Source organism: Megalobrama amblycephala, linkage group LG1 (assembly GCF_018812025.1).
Source record: "Megalobrama amblycephala isolate DHTTF-2021 linkage group LG1, ASM1881202v1, whole genome shotgun sequence".
In the NCBI taxonomy this organism is placed as follows: Eukaryota; Metazoa; Chordata; class Actinopteri; order Cypriniformes; family Xenocyprididae; genus Megalobrama; species Megalobrama amblycephala.
In genome coordinates this window covers 17890256-17902649 of record NC_063044.1, presented here as the reverse complement: position 1 = coordinate 17902649, position 12394 = coordinate 17890256, and the positions used below count along the sequence as shown (strand labels likewise).

The window sequence follows — 12394 nt, the reverse complement described above, 5'->3', positions numbered from 1 at the left end:
TTTTAATATTTGGCATGTTTGTGTGCTGCTGCACTTCCCTGTGTGTGTAATAAGCAGAATGCACGCGTGGTGTGCACCCGCATATAGGCGCATATTACTAATACTCTCTTTAAATAACAAAACAAATATTGCGCCATTGACTTTAGAACCAGGTTTCAGTTGGTCAATACGCAGTCTATTTTTAGTTGCCTCAAAATAGCAAAGCACCAACAATGTGCCTGGCCCTGAACACACCTCATTTTTAGACGTAGCACACTCATGGGCGCACAAATGCATTTGCTATTTAAACAACGTGGCGCAGGACGTGAAAATGATAACTGCGTTGGGCTGAAACTATCAAAAAAAACACTTGCGTCGCACCTGGTGCTGCATTGCGACAGGTGTATGATAGGGCCCAAAGAGAACGTTACCTATTCTTTGGTAATATAAAATTATTCTATGGTATTATAAAAATTTGGGTTATGCATGAGACTGACAGATGCATAAAGATATATTAAAATAGTTATCAGAAAACATGGAAAAATTTCAATTTAAAAGTCAATTAATTGTGTTTTTGTTTTACTATTTTTAAATGGTTTGAGAACCACTGACATACACCATTTTCAGGAGTTTGTGTACAGAAAATGACTTTAATCCTGCTATGTTTGTCAAGTGTGCCGCTGTAAGGGAAAATTTATGACAGGAATTCCCTTATTTTACAACTTTTCCACAAACGGCACATTTACCTTCCCATATTATTGTTATATATATTGATCGAACCCTGACGAGTGATGTAAGGTCTACATAAGTGTAGTGCAGTAAAGGTTAAATTCACATGGTTAGAAGGTTTTGTCACATGGTTTAGATAATAAATGTGCATACTCTATGCACCTTTCAGGTAAAGGTACACTAATCTATATATTCTACATTAAATTAAATTAACATATATATATATATATATATATATATATATATATATATATATGTGTGTATATATATATATGATATCTGATAAAGCTGTTATACAAGTTATAGTGTTGACAAGTGTTAATTTAATAGAGAAGACATAAACTACAAAGAAGAAATATACAATATTTACATCTTTTTTTCAGTTTCATCAGCAAGAAGAGAAAGCGAGCAGCATCTCCGATATCTGGCTGTGTGCCTATAAAGAGTAACAAATCTATTGTTCTATCACCTGTTCTCAGTGATGAACCTGCTGTGACCTCTGACCCTCTGTGAGTATCATATAATCACAACATGTTTCAGTACCCTGTATTTAGTAATGAAGAAGTTGACTTGCCTTTGACCCTTTAAGAGTATAATTACAAAGGGTATATAAATATATACATATTGCTGTCAATCAGTTAAAAAATTAATTAAAGGGGTGGTTCAGTGGGTTTTTTCTAGGCTTGATTGTGTTTTTGGGGCGCAGTTTAACATATCTTAAAGGTCCCGTTTTTCGTGGTTTTTTGAAGCTTTGATTGTGTTTATAGTGTGCAATATAACGTGTTCATGTTTCGGGTGTAAAAAAAAAACAGTATTTTTCACATAATTTACTTATCTGTATACCGCTGTTTCCACTGTCATAAAAACGGGCTGATGACTTCCTTGTTCTATGAAGTCCCTCCTTCAGAAATACGTAACGAGTTCTGATTGTACCAGCGGTTCCTGTGTTGTGATTCGACAGCAGCTTAGCGAACCCAGAGCCATGGCTCTGAGCGAACCTTGCCCGGAAAGGTCACGGCTCTTACCATAACGTGGAGATGCACGCGCTCAGTGTTACTGTAAACATGTCTTTAATTTTACCCTATCAATTTAAGCCGGAATCAGACCCGGTGATTGGACTGCGGGATGAAAATAACAGCGTTTCGACGACATGGCGACAAACACACTCTACAAACGCAACTCTTGTGTATTCCTGTGGGCGGAGGTTAGTCAAAAAACTGTTTTAGTGACGTCATTAAAGAAGGAAGTAGAGGGATGTAGTCCAAACTGGCCGTTCGATGTAGGCGACTTCTGTTAAATAAAATATCTCGCTTGGCATTGAACTTTGAGCTTTAAAATTTTACAGATTTTATTTATACTCTAACAACAACATTACACACTAACTAAAGTTTGAAACATGGGATCACGAAGAACGGGACCTTTAATGCTTTGTTTTTAAAAAAAAAAAGACATATTTTTCATATATTTTACCTTTATTCTACACCTCTGTTTCCAATGTCATTTGAACGGCTCGTTTGACTTCCTGGTTCTATTAAGCCACTCCCTCCAAAATACGTAATGTGCTCAGATTGGTTAGGTGGCCCAGTGTATTATGATTCGCTGAAGCGTCTGGAAACGCCACGCCCCTTACCATTAGTTGTTACATGTGCTTCGGTGAAAATGTAAATAATGGTGTCTATACTGCTGTATCAAATTGAGCCTGAATCAGACCTAGATGAAGAGGGTCAAGCAGAACCTCTGGAATCGCAATATTAATCATATAAATATATATTAATATATTTATATGATTAATATATCATATAAATATATATTAATCCTTATTAAAGCTACAATTTTCTCTGTTACCTTTGTTCTTTGATTAACATTAAAGGATAGTTCACCCAAAAATGAAAATTATCCAATGATTTTCTGACCCTCAAGCCACCATAGGTGTATATGACTATCTTCTTTTAGAAGAACACAATCTGAGATATATTTAAAAATATCATGGCTCTTCCAAGCTTTATAATGGTATAGTGAATCTGAGCCATGAAAATGAAGCCCAAAAATAAATAAATAAGCCCAAAATAAGTCCAATAAAAGTAATCCATACGGCTTCAGAAGGTTAATACAGGCCTTCTGAAGTGAAGCAAAGAAAAATATCTACACTGAACAAAATTATAAACGTAACACTTTTGTTTTTGCCCCCATTTTTCATGAGCTGAACTCAAAGATGTATTGTGATTGTATGAGGACAGTCAACAAAACAGTAATTTTGGCATAATTCTGTGGGTTATTGTTTGTTAAAGCAAGAAAGAACTCGATACTGGCACACGTCTTTCTGTGCACGCGAGTCATGTGTGTGTCACACAGACACGACATTCACAGACAGTGCCCTCAGTTTTTTAGTTTTTAGTTTATTTATCCCCTTAGGGAAAGTAAGGTTGCAGTGAACTCACACAGACATAATAAAAGTCACAATTACATACAAAATATCAATACATAACAAGTGATTAATTCTCGTTTCATCTTGTTTGTCTTGTGGCGCTTGAATGGTGTAAAAGCATTTGTGTTTATAAGAGGTGATCACATAATGTTTATGTAAAATTATGAGGGAAAAAATGGAGCTGCGTTAATTGCGTTAAATATTTTTAATACGTTACAGTAAACAGAAAAAATTAATCACATGCGTTAATGCATTACATATATTATTATATTATATATTATTGCAAGAATACCCTACTCCAGTGGGTTCAACTGTATGGGCTAACAAAAACATTAAAATACAACAATGACTCTTATCATTGCATCTTGTTACACAAGGGCAATTCCAGCGTTATGGACGTGACATTTGGAGTCAAAACTTGAAATATAAACGCTCAAAGAATGCATTTAATAGCAACATATTAAACCGTCTATTTATATATTCATAATCCCTTACTAAAGGAGTCCAGACATTAGAAAAATGTCAGTCTATACAATTGTTTTATATTTTAGATGAGGGAAATATACAGCGTTACGGACGTGACAAAAAAAGTCACTAAGTTTTGGGTGACAACATATTTTTTAAGAATTCTGCGAATTATATTGCGCAAACCAAAAGTAATACTGCCCACCTAATGAAGAAGGGTTGGCTCTCCACAGAGCATAAAATAATAATTGTATTTCATTTTTCGTGTCCGCATAAATGAGGAAAAAACAACGTTACGGATGTGACAGTTTTCCGTTACGGACGTGACCGGTCTGAAAGCGGCACATGAGACTGCTTTAAAACTGCTTTAAAACTTTCACAGAGACCTCAGGCAGGCATTTAAACTACCAAATATTGAAATCTGGGATACCAGTATAAGACTGCACAATTTATCAACATTTTACTAAACTTTATACCAGGGCTTAAAAACGAAATAATAATAATAATAATAATAAATCACTCCACTCCGAGCAGAATCGGTATTTTAACGTTTCTGTTCCAGCGTTCCTTCTGTATTATAAACGTTCTGAAACTGGTTTGATTAGAAAAAATAAAGGTTAATAACATTTGATGTTATTATTGAATAATATTAGGCTAGTATATATGCTATAATGTTTAGTGATTTTGATATCGCAGACTAAATACCGGCAGGCAGGAATAACTATAGGCTATTTACTCATTAAAACCAAAGGTGTTCATCAGTGATTGTACATCAAGAGCAAGGACACGTTGTGTGCATTTTGTTTTGTGCTTTTACCAGAACGAAACGCTCGATTGTCTGTGTGAAAACTGCGCGTGTGCACGAGCGCCAAGAGAACTGATAACAGCGGCAACGAGCACTGGCCATGATTTCAGAAACAACACGTTCCAGCGGAAAGATCGCCTCTTATTTAAAACAGACCTATGAATTTCTTATCGAAAAATGTTTTTTTTCTTTAGGTAGGCTACAATTATTCTCTGAGTTTAAGTAAAATTTCTGAGACGTTCCAGAAAGATTCTAGTAGAGAGGCAGCTGAAAGCGCACGCAGTTTTTTTAATTTATTTATTTTATTTTACAAAAGTACAATGGTTTGTTGTTATTGTGAGCGTACACAAATACAAGTAGACCATTTGCAGTCTTGCACTAGTCTATAGGCTATCGCCAAAAATGAGGGAAGGCCTGTTTTCAGTTGTTTCAGCTGTCATGAGGAAAAAATCCATCAGAAAGCGCAGGCGCGTTCGTCGGCCAGAGGGATAAAATGTAGCAAATTTAGTTTCATATTTATAGTGGGCTATAGCCTATTATTATTATTATTATTATTATTTTTTTTTTTTTTTTTATTTCATCTCGTTGATTATGATAATTGAATAGCATGACGGATGCGCAATGTTGGGAGACATGCAGCGGGTCAGACATAAGTTTGACCACTTCATTAAGTTTTGTTTTATATTAAGTCTTTCTTTAAAGTGAATTTCGTTTTGTAGAAATTGTATCTTAATTTCAATCAATGTTTCATCAACCAATTGCCTATATTTAATAAATGGGAAGAAAACCATGAACGTCGGGTGTGGAATGGATTGCGTAAGAAACGAACTCATGTTTCCGCGGCCTTTGAATAAGGCTGAAGCAATAGACGTATTTTTTATTATTATTTTTTTTTTAATTTCTTTATTACTTTATTACATGTCTTTATTACTTAATTAATCGATAAGATATTTTTGGTCTAACAATATATTTTAGCTGGTCTAAATTCTAATTTAGACAAATTTGCGTAGGCTATATAAGGTTCCCTTCTAGACAAGCGCGTAAATTGCTGTTTCGGCTGCAAATTTTCAGTAATTTCGATCGGTGCATCATGATAATTCATGTATAGTAAAAGAATAAAGAAACAACTCTAGACTTATTGGCTAGGCATGGAAAAGTACTTCAGCCATCCCGGTAGCTGACCATTAGCAGAGCTGGCGATGGGGTAAATATGCTTGGGCAATATCTAATAATAATAATAATAATAGCCTAATAATAATAATAATAATAATAATAATAATAATAATATCTCAGCAAAGAATGAACATATTTATTTGTCTCGTCGGCACACGTCCGCTAACGGTAACACAGCGCGTCAAGGCTTTCTGTTGTCTTGGCTACCTTACAAACTGGCGATGGAAACAATAGTGAATTTTCCCCCCTTTTGTAATTTACATGTAAAAAAATGAATGTGATTTTAACGGTGAAATTTTGTAAAAACACTACGAAAAAAAAAAACTGTAAATAGATTAACAGTAAGTTCCCATACTAAATACAGGGAAAACTGTAAAAGCTCTTACCAGACATTTAATGTAAATTTTTAGACGTAAAAATGAACAAATCAATATATAATTTACAGTCAAAAACTGTAAACTGATATTCCCACAATTCCCTGTGTGACACTCCACATTTGAAAGTATTTTGTTTAAATAGTCATGTTTCTTAGTTTTTGTTATCAGTTATGTACATTAGGGTTTTATGTTACATCTTCTGTTGTTTAATGAATGTTTATTGCATTATGCAAGTGTTGTGGGTTACCATGATGGTGTATTGTGTTTGCGTGAATTATCTTTGCACCTTCTAAATATTAGTATTCAGCTCGTGGAAAAGCTACTTGTGATGAACTCTGATTCTTCATGTGGCTTTCTCTTTTACCACCTGCATTATTATGGTGGTGGTCAGTATATGTTAAAGGTACAAAACAGATTTTAGTGGTAGTGTGCATTGAATTTACTGGTTTACATTCATATTTTCTTGTTTGTACATTACAGTTTTATACTGTAAAATTTACGTTTTTCTGTATTTTTACAAAATTATTCTGGCAACCACAGCTGCCAAATTTATTTTGTAAAAACTATGGAATATTTTTTACAGTGTAGCACTAGCCTATTTTCTATGATATTCTGCTTTCATTTTTGGGCTTCAGTTGGATGCTTTATTTTCATATTTAGTCAACTGAGTTCAGTTCTAAAAAAAAAAGCAAAAAAAAAAAAAAAGCAAAGGCTACATATAAATAGGTGAATCTGCGACGGGGCCTATATGGGTGGGGACCCCCACGCACCGCGGGGGCTGCGGGGGTGTCCCGTACGCCCATGATTAGACCTATTTCTCACGTTGACAAGCGTGTGCGTTGTTTAAGAATCAATTCAGAGACCATGAGTTCTTACAGAACTGCTTGCTAAAATACATTGATAAATATTAATGTTTATCATAAAGCAGTTTAAAATCGCATGTTTCCACACAGTCAGGTGAACCGATTGACGTACACTATTGTCAATCGCAATCATGTTTTGTCTAAATGATCACACGGATTTCGGCTAGTTTTAACAGTTTAAAGCGGAGCCTTGAGTCAAAATGATCAAACTTTATTTCAAGTCAAAATTATTGCAATCCTATTATTTTTATTTTATCAGCTTGATCGCGCGGATTGTGATCAATAGGCTATTCATTTTTTAACCAACAGGTAAAAACGCGACATCCGAGGGAAGTGTCCCATGAGACACAATGCTCTTCTAGAAGTTGTACTGTATCATATAGGCCTACCTTTTGATGTTCATATTTCGTTCTGTAACCTGCAAGAGGAAGAGAAGATCGGTTCGTGTGCGCCTGATCCGCTTGATCTGAGGCGCTGCAGTAGCTAATCTGTCACGCGCCGTAGCTATTAAAGAGCGACATCTATGGTTTAAATTTTGTTATAAATCGACTGAATTTGAAAGTTAAACCTTTTTCATATTAAAACTAACAAAGCACAAAGAGTATTGCGATTATTGGATATGTTCTGATATGGTAAGCCTGAAACAGATGATGGCAAAATAAAGAAGCAAAGTCAAAGGATTTAATATGTAGCGTCCGTAACGGTCACGTCCGTAACGCTTTTTATGGTTGTTCAGAGCAACGTAGTGAAATGAATTGTTTATCCTAATAAGCATAAACATAATTTAGCTTTGCATATAAAGTTTCAAGTTATTTGCATAAATAATTGTTATATGACATAAACTTAATCTTTAAAACGTTACGGACGTGACAGAGCACTGAAGCGTCTTGACCTCTTTATTCCCGCCCTTATAAATTCATCAGGCAGTGCTGTTATGACAAAATGAGTGTATTTATTTCTCAGGCATGCCTCCATCTTTCTGCACAACGCTTACTGTTAAAATAAAGTTTAAAAAAGGGTGGTCTTTGATCCCTTTTTGAAAGCATGAAATATGGTTGGTTGAAAATGTAATTTAAGCATTGTTGCTTACCACATATATTGTGGATAAACATGGCAATTTTCTTAAAATTTCTGTTAGAGCACATTAATACAGTATAATACAGACCTAAATGGATAATTTAAAAAGGGTTTTGTGCTTTTGGTAAAAACTTTTTTTTTTCATGGTAAAGATGACATTTGCGTGGAATTGCCCAAAAATGATAAAGCTGCTTGAACCACACCTAAAATTCTAATGCACCATTTCTGCATTTGAATGTGGATTTTTATTTTAATTTCGACACAAATTCAAAATTTTAATTTTAATTTGACAGCCCTACAATATTGGTCCTAGAAGAGAACCTTGAGGAACTCCATCTGTGAGATCAGGAAATAAATTAGCCACAGATAGATCATATTACATTTAGGAGTCTATGAAAAGATCACTTCTTTCTAAATGTGGTATGATTTTAAACAAGATAATTTAATATTAGAGACATTTAAATATTTTCTTTTATTTCTGTTTTTGTTTTTGTTTTTTGTCTCTCTGTTCATCTTAATGTGTTTTCAGTGGTGGGAGAGCTGATCAGATCAGATGTGTGTCCTGTCAGACCTGCACATCCTCCTCCTGTCAGAAACACATCAGTCATCATGACACAGAAGCAGCTCTGCAGCTCGATTCTCACCAACCAGTGCATGATGATCTGCAGAGAGGTAAAGACCTGCACAAAACCAGCATGAAGAACAGATATGAGAGCGTATTTGAGGGAGTCAAACTACAAGAGCATCAGACCCTCCTGAACAGGATTTACACACAGCTGTACATCATAGAGGGAGAGAGTGAAGGAGTGAATGAAGAACATGAGGTGCTACAGATGGAGAAAAGTTACAAGACATTCCAAGACACTCCAATCAATTGCAATGACATATTTGATCCTTCACCTGAACCAGGATATGAGGAGAAGAGAAGAGAGAAGAAAGACAAAATCAAGACTGTTCTTACTAAAGGCATTGCTGGAATCGGAAAAACCGTCTCTGTGCAGAAGTTCATTCTGGACTGGGCTGAGGGAAAAGCCAATCAGGATGTAGATTTCATGTTTGTGCTTCCATTTAGAGAGCTGAACTTGATTAAAGATCATCAGTACAGTCTTCATAGACTTCTGCTTGACTTTCATCCTGAACTTCAAGATCTGGACTCAAAGATTTATGATGAATGTAAAGTTGTGTTCATCTTTGATGGTCTGGATGAAAGCAGAATTACACTGATGTTTTCAGAAAGTGAGAAAATTTCTGATGTGACTGAGACTTCATCAGTGGGTGTGTTGATGTCAAAGCTCCTGAAAGGAGATCTGCTTCCCTCTGCTCTCATATGGATCACCACCAGACCAGCGGCAGCCAATCAGATCCCCTCTAAATACATCAACCGTGTGACAGAAATTCAGGGATTCAATGACCCTCAGAAGGAGGAATATTTCAGGAAGAGAATCAGTGAAGAGCATCAAGCCAACAGAATCATCTCACACATCAGAAGAGCAAGAAGCCTCCACATCATGTGCCACATACCTGTCTTCTGCTGGATCTCAGCCACTGTGCTTCAAAACATCCTGAAACAAGATCTCAGTGCAGAAATCCCTCAAACTCTGACTGAAATGTACATACACTTCCTCCTCATTCAAATAAATATGAGGAACCAGAAGTATGAAGAGAGAGATCCAGAGAAACTCCTGCAGTCCAACAGAGACGTGATTGTGAAACTTGCTGAACTGGCTTTCAATCAGCTGATGAAGGGCAATGTGATGTTCTATGAGGAGGACCTGAGAGAGAGCGGCATAGACGTCACTGACGCCTCAGTGTATTCTGGGATTTGCACTGAGATCTTTAGGGAGGAATCTGTGATTTATCACAGGAAGGTTTACAGCTTTGTACATCTGAGCTTTCAGGAGTTTTTTGCAGCGCTGTATGTGTTTTTCTGCTATTTACACAAGAAAGGTGAAGTTCTGAAAATGTTCCTGACAGGAAAGTCCAGAACTCAGTGTGGGAATGTTTCTCTGGATGTGTTTCTGAAGGGAGCAATGAATAAAGCCTTGAACAGTAAAAATGGACATCTGGATCTTTTCCTTCGATTCCTTCATGGCATCTCACTGGAGTCCAATCAGAGACTTTTACAGGATGTGCTGATTCACACAGAAAACAACCCAGAGAGCATCAAGAAAATAATCCACAACCTCAAACGAGGTCAAAAGAACAATGTCAGTCCTGAAAGATGGATGAATCTGTCACACTGCTTGATTGAGATGAAGAATAATTCTGTTGTTGACGAAATGCAGGCATTTTTAAAAAATAAAACAATAAGTAAAAGTCTTTCTCTTGCACAATGTTCAACTTTGGCAAACATGATCCTAATGTCAGAGGAGGTGATGGATGAGTTTGAACTTAAAAAGTACAAATTCAAATCAAAAGAGGGTCAATGGAGACTGGTACCTGCTGTGAGGAACTGCAGAAAAGTTCTGTAAGTGTGAAAATATGAACATACAGTGCTTATATTTGACAGAAGTTGATGTATTGTGATGAATATTACTTGGGTTTGTGTTCACAAGCATAAAATATACATTGTTGCAGTTGATTATTGTATTCATTCTCTACCAAATTAATACTATTAGTTGTATAAAATATTTTTATGCTTTGTAAACAGAACCAGTGAAGCTACCAATAAAACTAGCCAAATTCTATTATTAATGTCAATAATGGAATGTATTTTTTAAAATGTAATATTTATTTATTTATTTATTTATTTATTTATTTATTTATTACTAGGGATACACAATATTATCGGCACATCATTTATGCTGATAAAGGCCCAACACAAAAATTATGCTGATATGCTTTGCCAATAATATGAAGCAAGAAATTGATTTGATGAAGCAGAGATGCTGATTTTTGTTCAGAAAACCTTCCTGCTTTATAAAGAATAGGTTATTATCAGTTTTTTAAAACATTGTTCATTGTTTTCATTTTTACAGTTTAAAGTAGCCATGCATTTGTTTTTGAATTCATTTAGTTAATATTCTTAAAATCACTAAGAACTAATAACTATTTAATTGGTCCCCACGTTTTTTTCATTTTTTCGTGTTTGTCTAACAGTAATATTAATAAACAGTAATAAACAGCTGGTCCAACTATTCAGGTAGGAAATATTGAATGATCAAATGAAAATAACACTGCATGGTTTTCACTGTATAAATTACATATAGATTACTCATTATTAAAGCTACAAAAGTTATTGAGTCAAGAGCAGTGAGTCAAGAACAATTTTTATTTTTTTGTTTGATTAGCATTAATGACAGACTGCAGCAGGTATATTAGACTACTGTCACTTTAAGTCCTGACTTACACTATGTAAATCTGACAATCATTCAGTGTTCTCCCAACTCTTTACATTGGGACTCCCGACTGTGCTTAAAAAGGACACATAGCCATTTCAACATGATTTTGTTTTCTACAAGGAAGTCTTAACTGTCTTAAAATCTTTTGGGGACACCCGCTCACTAACATGCCTTTTAACCAAAGTCCTCTCTGTTTCCAGTTTGGCAGGCTGTAAACTCACTGAACAACATTGTGAAACTGTGGCTTCAGCTCTACAATCATCAAACTCCCCCCTGAGAGAGCTGGACCTGAGTGACAATGACCTGCAGGGTTCAGGACTGAAGCTGCTCTGTGATGGACTGAAGAGTTCAAACTGTCAGCTCAACATACTGAGGTTATCAGTTTTTTTAAACATTGTTCATTGTTTTCATTTTTACAGTTAATGTAGTCATGCGTCTGTTGTTGAATTCATTTAGTTAATATTCTTAAATTTACCAAGAACTAAAAAAAACTGTCAAACTGTCAACTCAACATACTGAGGTCTGACTTATACAATTTTTAATAATTATGTGTAATGTACTCTATTAGGGAAATTGTTTACTTCAAATATCTTTGGAGAGGAAATATTTTTTGTTGTGTTTTTTTTTTTTTTTTTTTTTACCAAAAATATGGCAACAGGAGCATTATGGAACACAACTCACATTTTGTTTCATTCATACTCGACACCGGAGGGCGCCCTCTTGCAGTGGGACCCATAGAAGTAGAACTTTTGACATTCCAGGAAATCTCTAATATGGCATCCAGCTATTGCTTTAGCTGAATAAAAAAATGCAGATAGAGACATTTTGACTGAATAAAGGGTCATGAAACCCCAGAACACATTTTTTGAAATGTGAACAGATATGTACAGGTTGCATGTCACTGAAAACACTAATAGCACTCATAGGGCCAGATTTACTAAATAGGGAAAATTAGCGTGAGAGCGCAATTCCACAAATGCGCTAATGGGAGTGGCAAGTTTTGCATGTAATCTACTGCTGACGCACAAATTAAAGAACACAAGACCAAAGCAATCTAACAAGAGCAACACATATTAGCGTTGGGTCGCAAATAAGCAGAGCTGATGCTGATGCTGATGCTCTCATCAGGTGCGGGTCAACACAGAGACATGCATATATAT

At 35.5% G+C, this 12394-nt stretch overlaps 1 protein-coding gene across 3 annotated transcripts in view; it reads left to right on the top strand.

Annotated features, from left to right (window-relative positions):
- LOC125264589 (NACHT, LRR and PYD domains-containing protein 3-like) overlaps window positions 1-12394 on the top strand; it is a 35543-nt gene that overhangs the window by 9804 nt on the left and 13345 nt on the right. For all 3 annotated transcript variants that reach the window (XM_048184061.1, XM_048184044.1, XM_048184054.1), the window contains 3 exons: window positions 1092-1217; window positions 8423-10360; window positions 11435-11608. In XM_048184061.1, the coding sequence (XP_048040018.1) occupies window positions 1092-1217; window positions 8423-10360; window positions 11435-11608 (2238 nt within the window). The remainder of the gene's footprint in view (window positions 1-1091; window positions 1218-8422; window positions 10361-11434; window positions 11609-12394) is intronic.